This window comes from Anabrus simplex, chromosome 2 (assembly GCF_040414725.1).
Source record: "Anabrus simplex isolate iqAnaSimp1 chromosome 2, ASM4041472v1, whole genome shotgun sequence".
NCBI classification, from domain to species: domain Eukaryota; kingdom Metazoa; phylum Arthropoda; class Insecta; order Orthoptera; family Tettigoniidae; genus Anabrus; species Anabrus simplex.
The window spans coordinates 979,527,893-979,546,589 of NC_090266.1; the positions used below are offsets into that span (position 1 = coordinate 979,527,893).

Genomic DNA, 18,697 nt, shown 5'->3' on the forward strand with positions numbered 1-18,697 from the left:
TGACGGTGAGTGAAACTGGGATCCTACCCCTGTCGAATACTAACGGGGTGCTAGCTGCTCGATATTTTATGTCGCTATCCGAAGTTACTCTTACATTGTTGTATATTCCCCCACGAAAAGGTTTAGAATTTAATCGAGACTTGAAATTACTCTAACGACTAACATTCCGATAATGAAGATTTCTTTTACTACCGGGACTCGAATCGCCTAACTTCGGTGTTAGAACAAAAAATAAAAAAACTACTCTTGACGACTATGACTACAAAATGAATTAATGAATTATTTTCCTCCCTTAACTAGTCCCATTTCAACAGGGTCTGAGATGAGGTGACATGCATTTGAACGGATTCGAACCCTGTCTCAAGAAATAAAACGGCTTTGTTCGCACGCCCGCTTGAATTTTTATTATTATTATTATTATTATTAACAAATACATCGCAATTAGGATATATCCTGGTAGCAATGGTCACCTACAGTAGTATGATAATAAGGTGAAGTTAAAAACAATTACCCAACTACAACAACGAAAGTACAAGTAATTCTATTGAAAGAAAATATTTACAAGTTTAACATTCTTAAGTTTATTTAGTGCTTACATACAATACTATAGATTTTTCCTAGTATTAGGACTCAAACCAGCTAACTCATGTGTTAGATGAATCAATTTTCACGGTTTTATTATTACAGTTTCTATGGAGTCGGGGATGAGGTGTCATGCATTTGAACGGATTCGAACCCAGTCACAAGAGCTAAACAAAAATGTGATTACACACCCGGTAGAGGTGATACAAGAGGGTACTAAGGCTTGTTAGGAACAGGAGAGCAGGTGTGAGACAGCTTGCTTGTTTACTTACAGTTAACCGTATGACTTCTATGCACATTCTGCTGTTCTAATATATGCTTGCAGCGCTCGAGCTTTGTATTTGCGTTAATCCGGTATAACTGCTAACGGCTTTGAACCACGTTTATGTATCTAAGTTTGATCTACATCTAGGAAAGAAAGAAAATATTCCTGCTCATTAGTCCTGTTCTCTTATGCAGGATCGGGAATGAAGTAGAATGAATTAGAATTTTTTATGCAAACCTCAGATGAGGGTGAAATAAATGATGGTGAGTGAAACTGGCATCCTACCCCTGTCGAATACTAATGGGGTGCTAGCTGCTCGACACTTTATGTTGTTATCCGAAGTTACTCTTACAATGTTGTATACTCCCCCATGAAAAGGTTTAGAATTTAATCCAGATTTGAAATTACTCTGCCGACTAACGTTCTGATAATGAACATTTATTTTACTATCAGGACTCGGATCGCCTAATTTCGGTGTTAGATCGAAAAATTAAAAAACAACTCGTGACGACTATGACTACAAAATGAATTAATTATTTTCCTCCCTTAACAATTCCCATTTCAAGAGGGTCTGAGATGAGGTGACAAGCATTCGAACGGATTCGAACCCAGTCTCATCCAGAATTAAAACTGCTTCGTTCACATGCCCGCTTGAATTCTTTTGATTATTATTATTATTATTATTACTATTAACAAATACATCAGAGTTAGGATGTATCCCAGTAGCAATGGTCACTTACAGTAGTGTGATAATAAGGTAAAGTTAAAATATAATTACCCTATAAACAACAGTGTGAATATTTTCGATAGGTGTAAGGAGGCAAAAGGAATGCAATAAGTAGAACATTTTGAATTTAATAAAATACTTATTGTATAATTATTTACAATTAAACAAACTACTACTGGTTATTCAACACTCTTGGTTATGCTGCTGACAAGGTTGCTGTACTCCTTAACAGCTTACTGCGAAGAGGTAGCATGCTTCCGAAATTGTAATGCCCCCTGCCCCCTGCAACATTCAAATTTTAAAAACACATTTATTGTTTATGAAATTATTTTTTAATATATTATACTATGTATGTTATGCTTTACAAAGAAGTTAATGCAGTTTTTACCTTGTTATTATTCATCTGTTTTGTTCCTTTCTGAATTATTATCAGGTACTGTAATGAAGGGAAAATGTTCATCCATACACTGTGTACAGTTTTCAATCTTCGGATAAGGTCCATCCCAATCACAATCCCCGTTTTTACCTAGATGCTTGTAATGACGTTGACAGGGTCTGCATAAAGCTACATCGATTGACATCTTACTGTGGAGAGGAAAGATGTCCCAAACAGCATTTACAAAAGGAGCAGCGTACGTAGATAAAAATCCTGGCGGTAAACATTGAATCAGATGTTTTGGCATCTGATATAAGGTTCCATGTTTATAGAACATCTTAATAGCCTCACTTACTTGTGTAAGATAAATAGGATGTTGCATATTAGCATGCGAACAGCATGCACATTCACAGTTTTGTTTATCAAGATGATTGTCTGTAACCGTGTAGTCTTTTTCTTCTTTCTGTTCCATAGTGTACGATGTAGAAGCACACACTAATGTTCATGATAAAGGGCAATCCTTATTTATATTCTTGTAACAATTTTCGTTAGCGGATGGTAAGTAACATCACTCCTATGAATAATAAGACAATAGGCTGTTGTGTTAGCAGGAATGTTTTCAGATGTTTCAAATTCTATATGAATATCGACAGGATATTCTTTTATAGATTCTTCACAATAAGAGAAGTCTATAACTACAATCGGTGCTTTATTTTTAAATTCTTCAGGCGAAAATAGCAGACGATCTTCATTCTGATAATACGATGGTTGGAATTTACAAAACATATCATAGAGCATCCCAAATGTATTTTTCTCAAAATTAATGCGCCGGCCTTCTGACCCCAACATGGCAGGTTTGATCCTGATGCAGTTTGGTGTGTTTTAAGGTGCTCAAATACAACAGAACCCTCGGGCTGTGTGGCTAAGATGGTTGAGCCGCTGACCATCTGAACCCTAACTTGGCAGGTTTGATCCTGACTCAGTCCGGTGCTATTTGAAGGTGACCAAATAAGATAGCCTCGTGTCGGTAGATTTACTGGCACGTAAAAGAACTCCTGCGGGACTAAACTCAGGCACCTCGTCCTCTCCGAGAACAGTCGAAAAGTAATTTGTGGGACGTGAAGCCAATATCACTCAAAGACCTATATAATTTGATGTTGACACAACGTCCTATATCCGAGGTTACCACTCCATTTCTTTTACCCTCACTCCACTACGAAGAGATATGGAATTTAATCTAGGTTTGAAATTGTATACTACCACCTCTTTTCTACTCTGCCGAAAAGCATTCTAAAAATGAAACTTTTTTTTCTGGCTACCAGAACTCAAACCGGCTAGCTTTGGTGATAGATCGAAAAGACAACGCTTAACGACCATGGCTAAATAAATTAATGAATTTTCGCTCTATAATCCCCGTTTCTATGGGGTCAAAGATGAGTTTCTAAGTGGATGATGTATTTACAGCCAAATGCTCTTCCCAACTATTACAGGATATTAGAATTTTTTGCTTTATAAGGTGCTCTTCCCAACGCCAAACTTTAGGGGAGTTAATATGAGAAAAATAATGAAAATGGTTAAGGAAGTAGGAGGAGGCGACTGTGGTCTATGAGAAGGTACACAGCCTCCCAGGAATTGCCTGGTGTAAAAGTAGGAAAACACTGAAAACTATCTTTAGTGCTGGGGTTCGGATACACTCTTTCCCAAGTGCAAGTTATCGGCTACGTGACACAAACGGCGTAACCAACTCTCTAATAACATACATATAACATTTAATTACACCTATCTACGGGCAAGGTAACACCGACAACTATATCTCACTGATTAGGAAATGTGTTTACTGATTTGGAAAGGAGGCCTTTGTCCATATTTGGTCCTAATATCAGAATGTCCTGAAGGCTTAGTGAAGTGAGCAACGTGAAACTTCCTCACTCCTTATTTCCCTAGTACGCCTCTTCGGTGACACCTGTTCTGTCTGTGACAACTAATGGCGGAACTGTTGATAAACCAACCAGTCTTCGGGCTAATGACTGTACATACATACATACATACATACATACATTACATATATACATGAATTATCTACTGAAAGGTATAAAGTAGCAGGCAGGGCTTAAATTAGGTGGATTAGTTAGGACTTTGTCGATGATTTGGCACTAGCAGATTGTGCTGAAAGCCTGCAATCTAATATCTTGGAACCTGAAAATAGGTGCATTTGCATTTCCAAGACCAGAGTGATATGAGTAGGAAGAAACCTAAGGGAATTGAGTGTCAGTTTGGGAATACAAAACCAGAACAGGGAGATTATTCACGATGCGCATTCTCCCAGTATAAAACCGGCTTTTGATACAGGTCTCACGTGAGGTGAATGGAGGAGGATAGGTTACCTAGGAGAATAATGAACTTGATTATCCATGGTAAGAGAAAAGGGGGGAGAGGGACAAGACGACGCTGGTTAGACTCTGTATGTAATGATTTAAAAATAAGAGGTCTAGAATAGAAAGAACTATCCGGATTAAACCCAAAATACTATATTATGAATAGTTACATAGGCCATGAATGTCTAAATGATAACATTGTGTAACTTCATTATTGCACTTTATCCTTAATATTCCAACCTTCTTTTGTGTTGTCTATCGCAGCAGTCTTGAGCTGTTTGTCGTGTAAGTGATATTCTTTCTCAAATGACTTTGAATCACTGGCAGGCTGAGTGGTTCAGACGGTTGAGGCGCCGGCCTTCTGACCCCAGCATAGCAGGTTTGATCCTGACTCAGTTAGGTGGGTTTTAAGGTGCTCAAATGCGACAGCCTCGTGTCGGTAGATTTAATGGCATGTAAAAGAACTCCTGCGGGACTAAATTCCGGCACCTCATCGTCTCCGAAAACCGCCGAAAAGTAGTTAGTAGGACGTAAAGCCAATATCACTCAAAGACCTACGCAATCTGATGGTGATACAACGTCCTATATCCGAGGTTACCTCCCTAACTTTTTTTACCCTCACTCCACTACGAAGAGGTATGGAATTTAATCTAGGTTTGAAATTGTGTACTACCACCTCCCTTCTACTCTGCCAACCAACATTCTAATGAACCTCTCTTTTTCTTTTCCTACAACCTGGACTCGCACCGGCTAGCTTTGGTGACAGATCAAAAAGACGGTGCTTAATGGCCATGGCTAAATAAATGAATGCAAGTTAACGACTACATGACACAAACGGCGTAACCAACTCACTAATAACATACATGTAACATTTAATTACACCTCTCTATAAGCAAGGGAACATGCAACAACTATATTTCACTGATAAGGAAATGTGTTGCTGACTTGGAAAGGAGAGTGCGACAGTAAGTTGCATAAAAACCAGTGTGGTTTCAGACCACAGAGGGATTGCAAGGATCAGATATTCAGTAGGTCAAGTAATTGAAAAATGCTGTGAGATAATAAGTTACATTATAGCCCTGGATGTTGACATCACCAATGACCTTACTTTTACTCAACCGGTCTACGCAAGACCTGTTACAGGTGGGTTTTTAGCTTCAAGGGGAGGGGTGTTTTACCCCTGGATGAAGTTATGTGGTCCTCAGGCCATTGACTCCATTCAATAACATTTATGTTGACAATGTTGTTTGTATAAGAGCATTAAATATTTAAACAGCTTAATTTTTACTCTAGCAACTTTACAAAAGTGTATTATATTATTCTAAATACAAACTACTACTTTTCAAGTCCCTCCTTACACTTATGTTCGCTTAATAAGAGAATTGATGGTAGAATGAGTCCTTGGTTCAAGTTACAGGCTTTAATCTTTCACTTTTGTCGTCCATCAACTTCTGGCTCACTGAGGAAAGCAACGTGAAACTACGCCGGTCCTCATTTCCCTAGTACGCCTCTTCAGCGACGCCTAGTGCGTGATAACTAATGGCGGAACTGTTGAGTAACCAACCAGTCTTCAAGCTGAAGACTGAACATACATGCATAGTTTACATGAATCATCTACTGAAAGGTACAAAGTAGCAGGCAGGGCTTCAATTAGGTGGAGCAGTTAAGCCTTTGTCGACGATTTGGTCCTAATAGCAGATTGTGCTGAAAGCCTGCAATGTAATATCTTGAAACCTGAAAATAGGTGCATTTGCATTTCGAAGACCAGAGTGATACGAGTAGGAAGAAATCTATGATTGATTGATTGATTGATGTGTGAACAAGTGAAACCCGCCCGTAAAACGTAAATTTGTCTTTGTGTAAGGCTGGGTACCATTAGCAGCAGCCATTTTGGTTTGAGATCATATTTATTATACAGTATCTCAGACACCTCCCACTCTCTCTGCAGAACTCACCTACCTTCACATAGGTTTGCATTTATTTTAAGTAATTTGTGTGTTAGATAAGGTGTACTTGTACTGTATAGCTGTAAATAATGTGTTATCAATGATGTAAAGAGAATAAATGTAGTAAATAAGATTATGCTGTATAATGTGTTCTGTGCAAATTGATATGTTTTTGTAACAAAAAAACATGGAAGAAATATCTTATATCTTTTACCTGTTCCCATCCCGTTGAACACTGTGTTTCAACTTGAATTTGTCAAAATTCTGGGTTATTATAGACAACATCTCAAAAACGGTTGGTTTTAGAGCAAAAAGGAGCGATTTTTTTACCACCATGTCAATAGCCCCACACAAGCATTGACTAACAAAATAAGTTAAGACCCGGAAGGGTCAACGGTTCGATTCATCATTTAAGCCCTTTGGCATTTCCACTGTTTTCAGGCTCAGACTGTATCGATAAGCCGATGTATTGTGTTCCAACTTGAATTTGTCAAAATTGTTGGTTTAAATAGACAATATCTCAAAAACGGTTGATTTAGAGCAAAAAAGGAGCAATTAATTTACCACCCTTTCAGTAACACCACACGAGTATTGACGAACATAATAAGTTAAGAACCTGAAAGGTCAACAATGTCATTTAGGTTGATAAGTTGATATATTTTGTTCCAAGTTGAAATTGTCAAAATTCTTGGTTTAAATAGGCAATATCTCGAAAACGGTTGGTTGAATGTTTGCCAAGAAGGGTAGCGAGATGTAAAATTGAAGCTAGCGGTAAATCTGCTGACCACCTTCAAAACTTTGTATTTTTATTGGGGATTTAGAATGCTCGTAGCCGAATGCATATAAAAGGTTATTACACTTAAAGTTCTAGTGAGATAGCTCTCCAGTTAGGTCTATACGAATAGAGTATATAGCAGCTATCTTGCATAGCAGCCCTCGGTCCAATGCCTAAAAGCCCTCAGAACCCTCAATCGGCCTGCATACCCCTCATTGTATGTCAAAACTGCATCATTTTCACTACCGGCCTCCTGATTACCAACTATTTCATATGCTGGCCCACGTCCTTTCCTTCCAGCTATTCCAGTACATTTCATAAAAATTCTATTAGAATGAGGCATTCTAAAAGTATGTTTGATTCACTACCAAAACAATCTCACACGTGGTTTCAGTAAACAACTCCGAACATGGCCAAACAAACAACTGACGAGCAGAAATGGTTGCTACGCATTGTAGAAACAAAGATATGCCACCAGATCGCACTGCTATAACATGAAGTTTGAAATTGCGGACTTTATTTTAAAAATATGCGTACCTTGTCGAATACCTGGGTGTAACCTCAAGTGTCAACTTGACATTTAAGTGCGATATGAGTCGTTAGAAATGACTTTTCATCGATATAACTAGTGAAATCTTATTTACAATACTTCAAATAACTAAAATCTGTAAATAAAAAATTTAAAAAATTATATTTTTGTCCGTTATTGGTGCACCACTTCTCCTTAAATGGGGGCTTACCTTAAATCGAGGTTTCAGTAGAAAGCACACCTTTACCAGAAACCTTTGCCTTTATTAAACATAAATTGTGCCATCATACATTATTTACACAGTGACAGCAATAAAACAAGGAGATATCTACCCTACATACTGTACTGTAGTTACGGTTTGACCTTCATTTGACAAATTTTTGTCGGTGAACGCAACACCACTTCTGTTTAAGGTTGTTCTTGTAACGTTATACATGATTTTCCATAAAAGTCGGAAAAGATACCAAAATCACATTAAAATCAGAATGAAACAGAATTTGGTTTGTTTAAACATTTTCGTGCATGTTTTCCATGCAGCGGCTTACTCATTAGCATGTACTTTCCAATTCCAACAGTCTGAACATGCATATTCCGTTTCATTCTCAAATACTGTAATAGCATCACTCCAAAGGCTTGTAGCAAACATTTCCCTTTTCTTACTTCAAATGGCGTCACCTAACCTAGGTTTACTGAGCATGTATTATGAAAACATGTTTCAAGTTCTCTGTAGAAAAATCATAACATTTTCACTATAAATTTACATGGGAACAGCCTTCGTGAAATTTAACAAGATGCAAAAGTACATAACCTAACCTCTGAAATTAGTTAATATGCAAACCGCTGTATCTTGAGAAGGAGAAGTATCACATTCTTATTTTATTTCAGTAATTATTGAAATTAAGCAATCGTTTACTTCAGCCTTTATTTCTAAGGAGTTAACAACTGCTGTCATTGCACTTATTGCAAAAACATATCCTCCGGATGTTTGTTTACACCAGTCGGAGTTGTGAGGGAGGATACCAGATACGCCAGACTCACTCATGATCGACTTGCTCGCGCATAACGAGGAATCGATATGGAAGATGATCGATCACGTGCAATATAAACGCTAGAGCCGAGGGTATGAATATTGATAACGGATAAAAAATAACACACCCGAATTTGCCCATAATAACGGATGAATCAGTAAAAGGGTTATCATTGTAACCGAAGGATATTGCACAGATTAATATAGGAATTTTCGAAGGTTACAACAACATTTTCATTAAAATGGGTGTTCTCTTCTACTACAGCGGCTGGGATCGGATGTGTATCAGAGTCCGACTTCTCACTTTAGCCCTAAGTGCCCGCGCTCTAAATTCCTCTTCTGCCTTGAATCATCCTTAGCAAGTTTATGACAGTCTTTTTTCATAGGTTCTTAATGCCCCATAACCAAAACAAATAGAAATAATTATTTGAGAATTTTAACATTTCCTTAACGTTAAATGTGAGTTCTACTCAACTGTGAATTATGTTAAATCGAATATAAAATTGCATTGCTCTTATGGAATAATTTTCGAGACTGAAAATTTCTTCCGTTAAATGCAGGTTTACGCTAAATCGAAGTCATGTAAAATCAGGGTTATACTGTATATTTTTAATTTTACTGAACTTCATTCGTGTACATCAAGTAGTAACCCACAAAGAAAGAAATCCAAGAACTAACATATACCCGACTTATAAGATCGTAACTTCTATGAGGGCGCAGCTAATATATGATTAGCAGGGACAGAGTGCAAAAGGTGTCGAAAGAACCGCTGCTCTATACAATGGTGAAAACTGTATCAAAGTCTGTCCTGTGGCTCTCCAGATTAGCCAGCGCTAACACAGATAGACATCTACCGGCACCTTTATTTTATAATATGTATAGATAGATGCGTAACTTACTTAAGAAAGTAGTCTATATTGACGTAGTTGGACTGCTTGTCTGGAGACACAGGGACTGGTGTAGAGCCCTGCAGTTCTAAGTGTGACTGTGAGAGAGGACTGTTGCTAGGAAGAGTCATCACTGCCAGCTCCGTATCTGTATCAGTGCCACTGGTCATTGTACTGCTATTACCACCTGCAAAACAACATATCAATAAAAAATGTAAAAAATTACTTAAACTTGATAACTTCATTTAATAATACCATCATCTGGAGAAATGACTTCAACCATAAGCCACAAATATTCCCAACATTCCTGATACAGTCTTTATGCCACACAGAACAGAAAGAGTTGAACTGTACTGTCAGGCTGTGCAACAAAGTTGATTTAGTACTCATGCCCAAAATTTCAGATTGAGCAGCTTTAAACAAAGGATATTGGAAAATTTAAAATATTGTGCAGAAACTGAAGTTGCCATGTGCAACAACTTTCAAACAGGAACACAGACTCAAGGACGAAACCCTACGTCAGGGTAGGCCTGAGAATGTCAGGAATGACATAATGGACATTTCATTTTACTTATTTTTCCAAAATATTCTGCATTCCTAAATGATGCAGAAGTGACCTTTACTGAGGTCATAGTCGTTTGTGCACGAAGAGAAGTTAGACACTATCACCCATCACATTCAATGCAGGTGTCTCATCACATATGAAACCACACACTTAAGATATGCCACAACAAGTAGTGCAACATAAAAACTGCAACAGAGTCACATGGCAATTCACAGAAGAGTGACGAAACATAACTAGAAATATTTCATTACCAGTAGAGGAAAATAATAATTACAGTGCAATCACACAGAAATTCACAGATAACTTGAATACTTCTAATACCGTAACACAATGATTTTTAGTATACTGAGTGGTACTAGCTTTATGATAGTATTTAAATAATATATTATTCAGGTCCACCTTTTCAATACAAATTGTACAATGTTTTAAATTACATATACGTTCAGGGACTAGTTTCCACCTAACAGTAGGTCATCATCAGCCTAAAGCAAATCAAACACAAATATATCGAAGAAATTGAACAATGTAAAGACACCAAAGGTCTTAAAAATTTACATACCACATAAGATATTAAGATAAGAATTCGAGAGATGCACTGCACTACGTTAAAAAATAGCTCTATGATGGAGATTCATAAAAAAAACCAGTGTGCCGTATATAAAAGTTGTTTAAGAAAGAGATCCTTAAATTGCTGGTCAAGGATATCAATATAGGCTGGCTCTTTAAAGATGTTTCTTTCCATTCAAAGATCAAATGATCCGAAGTCACGCTGTCTTCTCAAGATGTTCATAAATTCAGTAAACATGGATGCGAAGCATGATGTTAGAAAGTCTCTTCTGTTTTTAGAATCTTGAAGGATGATGATTGTTGCACGTGGAGGCTTAATACATAATAGTAAATAAAGGTGGTTGGATTTCGCAGTTCAATGCAGACCGTACAGTTGACATTGAATAAATGACAGCTAAGATTGAAAGAGTTAAAGTTAGCAGGGAAAATATACGTAAATGAAATATGCCACATGGGAATTACTTCGTGTTGTAAGAAGCTGAGCGGAGCTGGAAATGAAGCATGAATGAGGAGTGGAGTGGGTGAGGTTCAAACGAAGTATTGTGAAGGAGGTGCGGGGAGAAAGAGGCGAGAGAAAGGAAGGGATACGGAAAGAGATGAGAGGGGAAGGGGAGGAGGTTATCAATGATGTACAAATTTACACAAAATTATCAGGATATTGGAGTCTTTTCTTGAAGCATTGAATTTTTGGGTCCTGGAATTAATGAAGAACTGTATCCATTGCAAGCCATATCATGACCGTATCGATGAGTGCAATCAACAAATTAATTTTAAAAACCACCTAATCGATACTTTATTTTTTTGCCTTGGGCAAAATTAAAAATACATTAGCACACACAGAACATGTTTTGACCACTTAGTGGTCATCTTCAGCTGTATATAGATAGCTTAGATGAAAACATTTGGACAGTAAGCACATTAAACCTTAAAACTATGTCCCATGGGATCCTAAAAACTATTGCTCTAGGTGCTCTAAAAGAAAGGAGGGGTGGGGTGGTAGAGGAGGTTGGGGGGGCTAATGTAATATGTGTGAATAATACTTAAATTACAATTCGCATCTGCAACTAATATACATATTTAAAATACTTAAAAGCGTCTATGGTGATATTCTTTTCGTAATAACACTAGGTGGCATGAATAAAAAGTCAATGTTTGCAACAGTCTTCACGCATTTGTGAGAAGGATACTTAAATTAAAATTCGCGTCTACATGATGTTAAAAAACTTATTTACTAATAAACATATTTGAAAAATATCTTCAAGCGTCTATGGTGAGGCACTTTTTAAAAACACTTGGGCTTGAATAAAGAGTTTATGTACAGTGTCACGTCGCTACTACACTAGGTCGTGCACAATGACAGATCCCCAAGGCAGCGCGGAATAAACATCTTTCCAGATAAGATCATGAGGCAAGCTGCCCTAATCAGAAGACCGCCATTTTATATAACAGAGAAGCTATCATAGGACTCTTGCAAGTCAAACAGTCAACACATCCTTTTACCACAATCTAAAGACCAATATTTGCATGTCAGTCAACACGGCCTTTTACCATAACCCAAAGCAGGGCCTCTCAGGCTGCATGCGCTTGGTGCATGCACTGTGCACGGTGCAAAAGACGACTTCGCTTGCTCGACTAGAGTGCAGACCCCCCCCACTCCTCTATTTGGAGCAATAGCGCTTACTCTCTCCTTCCTCACGCCTGTCTCGCTCGCTCCCCCTGTCTTCCTCTTCCGCACTTGCTTCGTAGCGCTCCAAATCCGAGCTAAGTTGCGCCGAGTAGAGCCGAGCTGAGCCGAGTAGCCCAGAGATGAAGCGTTGGTCCGAACCAAGCCGAGCGGCACCGATGCACAGTGCACGGAGCTCTTGCGCCTTGATTTGCACGCGTGAGATTTTGGATGTTTGAGAGGCCCTGACCTAAAGAGTAACATTTATGGAAGATACTCAATACTAAACACAAACAACAAATACCCGAAGACTGGAATATACTGTACACAGACCTTTTATTCAAGCACAAGTATTTTTAAAAAGTGCCTCACCATAGACGCTTGAAGATATTTTTCAAATATGTTTATTAGTAAATAAGTTTTTTAACATCATGTAGACGCGAATTTTAATTTAAGTATCCTTCTCACAAATGCGTGAAGACTGTTACAAACATTGACTTTTTATTCATGCCACCTAGTGTTATTACGAAAAGAATATCACCATAGACGCTTTTGGACGCTTTTAAGTATTTTAAATATGTATATTAGTTGCAGATGCGAATTGTAATTTAAGTATTATTCACACATATTACATTAGCCCCCCCAACCTCCTCTACCACCCCACCCCTCCTTTCTTTTAGAGCACCTAGAGTAATAGTTTTTAGGATCCCATGGGACATAGTTTTAAGGTTTAATGTGCTTACTGTCCAAATGTTCTCCATCTGCACTATATCATTTGTCCTATCATTCCACCATGGGGTTTCCTTCCATCCTTTCTTCATACAAGTCCTACATGCTACATCACGTTCTTCTCTTGGTGTGTTTCTGAATCTGAATCTTCTTCTTCTTCTTCTTCTTATGCTGCTGCCGCCGCTCCTCCTCCTGTTTCTGATTCATCCGTTGCCATGTTTTCTTACAGTACATACACCAAATTTTGGAACGAAAATAATAGGGACAGGTACAGGATGCTTCACACCCCAGACCCTCTCTCTCTCTTTAAAATATGGTGGTTTGGGATACCTTATGTAAAAATTACTCTTCTTATCAGCTACAATTATGTTGTACGCTTTGAAACATTTCCTGACTGTATTTAAAAGCTAAAATATGCACAATTTCTCAAAAGAAATATGTTTAGCATGTTAGTAAAAAAAAAATTGATTTGGATGCCCTAATAATATTATTACCGGGCGAGTTGGCCATGCGGTTAGAGGCACGCGGGTGTGAGCTTGCATCCGGGAGATGGGGGGTTCAAATCCTCACTGTCGGCAGCCCTGAATATGGTTTTCTGTGGCTTTGCATTTTCACACCAAGCAAATGCTAGGACTGTACCTTAATTAAGGCCACAGCTACTTCCTTCCAACTCCTAAGCCTTTCCTCTCCCATCGTCACCATAAGACCTATCTGTGTCGGTGCGACGTAAAGCCACTAGCAAAAAAAAATAATTATTAGAAATGGTTTCTAAAGCTGGTTTATTATGAGAGGACAAATGAATAAAGCAAGTTACAGAATTTATAGTATACGTATTAATAGTGCCACTTCAAATCATGAAGAATTACTTATCACCAAATAATTCAAATAATCCATACTAACTGGTAATAAAAACTCATAAGAGAGAATAGAGCTTCCTCACATATTTCGGTTCACAGATAACCCATTTTATAGCAGCAAGCTGGGAACAATATCACTTTACACAAGATTGAATTCGATGTAGATCAGCTTGGTGCACAGGCAAAACTACAGTTTAGCTTTTCCGTCCTCCTTCCTTTGAAATTAATAAGAGGCTTGAATACTTGTCCCTTGGTTTCTTTCCTGTTTTTTTTTTTTTTTTTTTTTTTTTTGGGGGGGGGGGGGCAGGACATTCTTTATGAGACCACTGTCCTGATGCAAGTTTATTTATGATCCTTCAGCAAGTCCATGGTAAGAACTCTCATCTCTTGCCACAAAGAAATGTTCTTGTCACAAGCACATAGAGGTACCACCAATCGCTTCAATATCAGTTGGGGAATTAAGCACATAAGAAGTATTCACTTCATATACCTCCATTACAAGAAAAGAAATTCACTTTTAATCCGTATTGTCAACCTTAGGTCTTATGGTACTTTCAGGAGACTGATACTATTTAATAAGGAGAGAATTTGGTGCCTGTGGAAAGACTTCCCTAACCCACACCCTCACAATACCTTCGTTAAAATCCGCCACCAAGCTTTTCTTTGAGCGTCAAATCACTTTTTTCTGTATTTGTAGGCTCAACTTGCTTATTTTGATCTTCCGCTTCATCATTTTTTTTTTTTAACCAATATCTCAATGAAAGCAACAATCTGGTTTATAATCAGGACTTTGCTCAGACTTGAAAAGGTATGCTTTATTTCATCATCGAACGCCAACGCCACATTGTCACTTTGAGGATTTTGTAGGTAGCATAATACGCCACTCAACTCATTTCATCGGCGATCTTTCATGCACTTTTGTAAATGTATCTTGAATTCAGAAGCCAACTCGGAGCTATTTTCATTTAACTGCTTAAAAAGAAACTTAAGGGCAGCATCAGCTGTGCATAAATTGCATCAGTGCGACAGAGTGCTTCTACAGTTAATTTGACTGGAGCCAAGACTTTAATGATTTCATCGATGAGATCAAAATCGGACTCTTCCAACTGCTCTGGATTGTTCAAATCTATAAGCACCTTTTTGAAGCTAAATTTCAAGAAGGCAAAATGCTCGAACATAGTGTAGAGGCTGTTCTATCTGGTTTTGCAATCAAGCAGTAAACTTGCCTCCTTGGCATGCTGTATATTCACATATTTTTGAAGAATGGTATCATTCTTCATGGACGCTCTTTTGAAAATAAGAACCACCTTGCAAGCTCTTTTTATGGCATCCTTGATGTTCTGGTCATTTGTCAAATCCGGGCAATTTTCTCTTTCTTCAAGGTCTAATCCTAATTCAAGATCTTTGTCATCATCATCATCATCATCATCATCTGAGTCTACATCGTGGAGCTCAGAGGACTCATTTTCTGAAGCCGGTATACAGGGTACACTTTCTTTATAAAGTAAATTGCAAACGGCTAAGTGATTGCCATGAGCAAAACAAACTTGGTGCTCTGCACTGACAAGTTTTCTGACTTTGAGCATGACATTTGGACCTTTGGTTACGCCCAATGAATCCAGTGACCTAAGATGCGACTCTAATCGATCATAGAGTTGCAAGGGAGTGAGTTTCTGACACGCTGTGAAATTCTGAATAACTAATCCTAACATTTCACGAACATAAAACTCCACCAAGAATTCTTCTCTTCCGAACCTACCCTGTCAACACTGAATTGCTTTCTCGTAATTATCAGCTGTATGGGGGAAGCTATTTACGACGTCTCTTGCCCTACTGCCTTCAGTAGTAGCTTGAATTAGGTACTGGAATTTATCTTCCCTTTCTGTGTCCGGTATCATCACGAATCCTACTGAACTGGCTCCAGAAACCTAACCAGTCTTTGCTTCACCACTGAGTTTCCTTAGTTCAATCTTAGACAACGTAAGTTTATGGTCAGAAGAGACTACAAAACACACGTAGACACTGTCACTGAAAATGTCTGCAGCAATCCCAAGCGCTACTGGAGTCTCATCAACACACAGAAGGACAGAGTGGATTCCTGTCAGCGTGAACCACAACAATGCAACAGCAGACGGCACCGATCACAATGAACTGTTCAACAGGTATTTCTTCTCCAACTTCTCCCCTCCCTTACAAAACCATCCGCTCCCTCCCGTAGGTACAGTTTCAAACAGAACCCTATCAAGCATAACTACCACACCAAGAAAAGTTTTCCTTACCGGAACCGGAATTGTCACTCAACACATTGACAGCTTCACTTGTGACAGTTGCTACATTCACTGCATAAAAGTCCTTGACACTCTGACATGCTTTGTTTAATTTATTGGGGTATTCTAACAAACCTGGGCACTCTGCATAGCTTTGCATCACATGCCATTGCAGCTAAATCACAGCTCGATATCTGCTACGTAGACATTTCAAAACTTTCAATTCTGTAGACCATACTCTGTTGCTCCATAAACTCTCCAAATGATTTAATATACATGGCAGTCTTCTGACCGTTCTTGCTGGCTTCATACATAACCGTTGGCAGAGTGGTAATATCAGGCACTTCATGCTCATGGTTACCAGTCACCTCCAGTGTCCCACAAGGTAGTGCTCTCGACCCCTTACTGTTTTCCTTCTTTATGAACTATCTGCCGTCCGAACTCAATGAAACAGCGAATACCCTACTTTTTGCTGACGACTGCAAGATATTAAGGGAGATCAGGAATCCAGCAGATGCAGTTCTGCTACAGTCCCCACTTAATGCCCTCTCGAACTGGTGCTGTACTTGGAAACTTATCCCCAATCCAAAAAAATGCAGCCACATGACCATAACACTACGTAAATTTATCGACTGAGCCTCCTTCATAGTCCACCAATACCCATCAACAATTACCTCTCAGCGACACATCAGGTATGTAACATAACATTCACTCTTCATTACTTACCATAAACCTTTCTTACACACCAACTAATACTATTAACATCTCAATTACAGATAACTTCCACTTCATACAATACAACTTTCAACAACACACCGGAACCCAGCGCACATCGGCACAAATATGGCGTGCCACTACGGCTCCTCTTCGCAGTCAGAATGAGAAGATGCCTCACCCCAGCTTTAACGCTCTGACTCTGCAGTTGCCGTATACTTTCTAATCTCTCCACAGCAGTCCACATCACAAGCAACTCTATTCTATCTCACCAGACCAGTAAAGAACAATAACTTCATCCCGAAGTCCGCCTTACTTTATTCCACGGATCAATATCAATTTGTCTCACCGGCATTTCACACCAATGTCTTCACATCACATTCGATGCTACAGAAGTCAACTAAAAGAATAAGCGAAAGTTTCTACCCGCAACATTTTCCTAATTAGCAATTACCCACTAATAACTGTCACCATTGTTGCCGTTCAAACGCACGGAATACCCATGAATCTCCATCCACACTGACCAGTCTCCGTACCAATCTCGGCGCTGCAACTGGAAAACTTTCAGCTTGATGCCCATAAAACCTCATTTGGCTATGAAATATTTCCCTACCCCCGGTGATTTTAACTAAAATAAACTGCTCTACATATTTCTGAAATGTCAATGCTAATTCCTTCTTCCAACCTCTAAAACATCAGGACGCACTTGGTACTAAAATTTTTTATCCTGGCGCACCAGCTGCTCTTGTGTAATTATGTATATAATTGTAAATTCTCAACAATTCAATTAGATAATGTTATTACTATATAGTTACCAACCATTGACATTAGTTTTTATTACAAACATTTATGCTGAATGTTATAATGTAAATATTTTTAAAACTTTATCTCAACTGTTCAAATGAACAATGTAAATACTGTATAGTTACCAACCTTTGACATTAATTTTTGGTTACAAACATTGACGCCGAACACTACACCCTTTCTCCCTTAAGTGTTATAATGTAAATATTTTTAAACTTTTTATTTTCCTATGACTGCGTCAACTGTTTCTCCAGACACCACTGCCAAACTCTACTATGTTAATTTTAGGCATTGGTGCTGACTTTTCATCTATAAACCTATATGTTCAACCATCACTTTTGTACAACTATTTCCCATACTTAATTTTTGTATGTGTGTTAATAATATGTATTAATTTGTACATGTCAACTACTAACCAGTTACCTGATTTTTTACCTTGAGGTGACATTTTGACTGATGATGCCCTCAATGAAGGGCGAAACATGTCTCATGTGGAATCAATAATAAATTCCTAATTTATAAAATTTATATGTATTGAATAGGTGGAAAAAACAAACCTTTTAGCATCCTCCATTCATATTACCTACTCGACAAGCCCATCACTGTAGTTACGCAACAGCGTGACCTAATTGTAATATTCGATACAAAATTACAATTTAAGACCCACATAGAAACATATACAATCAAGGCTATGAAATTACTAGGCAGTCTCTACCGCTTCACAGAAATTTCTGACCCAATTGCTCTTCGTCACTAGGAAAGATCACAATATGAAGATAAAGTTGGAATTCAAGAGGACAAACTGGGGCAAATATTCATTTATAGGAAGGGGAGTTAGGGATTGGAATTACTTACCAAGGGAGATGTTCAATAAATTTCCAATTTCTTTGAAATCATTTAAGAAAACGCTAGGAAAACAAGAGATAGGGAATCTGCCACCTGGGCGACTGCCCTAAATCGAGATCAGTATTGATTGATTGATTGGAATAGATGGCGAGACTACACCAGCACCACATGTAGTCAAGCAACGGAACTAGTACAG

General features: G+C 38.3%; 1 protein-coding gene across 1 annotated transcript in view; it reads right to left on the reverse strand.

Annotated features, from left to right (window-relative positions):
• The window catches only part of RhoGAP1A (Rho GTPase activating protein at 1A), a 594,034-nt gene that overhangs the window by 539,666 nt on the left and 35,671 nt on the right, over nt 1-18,697 (reverse strand). Inside the window, exon 2 of the mRNA XM_067141809.2 lies at nt 9,502-9,676. Coding sequence (XP_066997910.2) covers nt 9,502-9,676 — 175 coding nt within the window. The remainder of the gene's footprint in view (nt 1-9,501; nt 9,677-18,697) is intronic.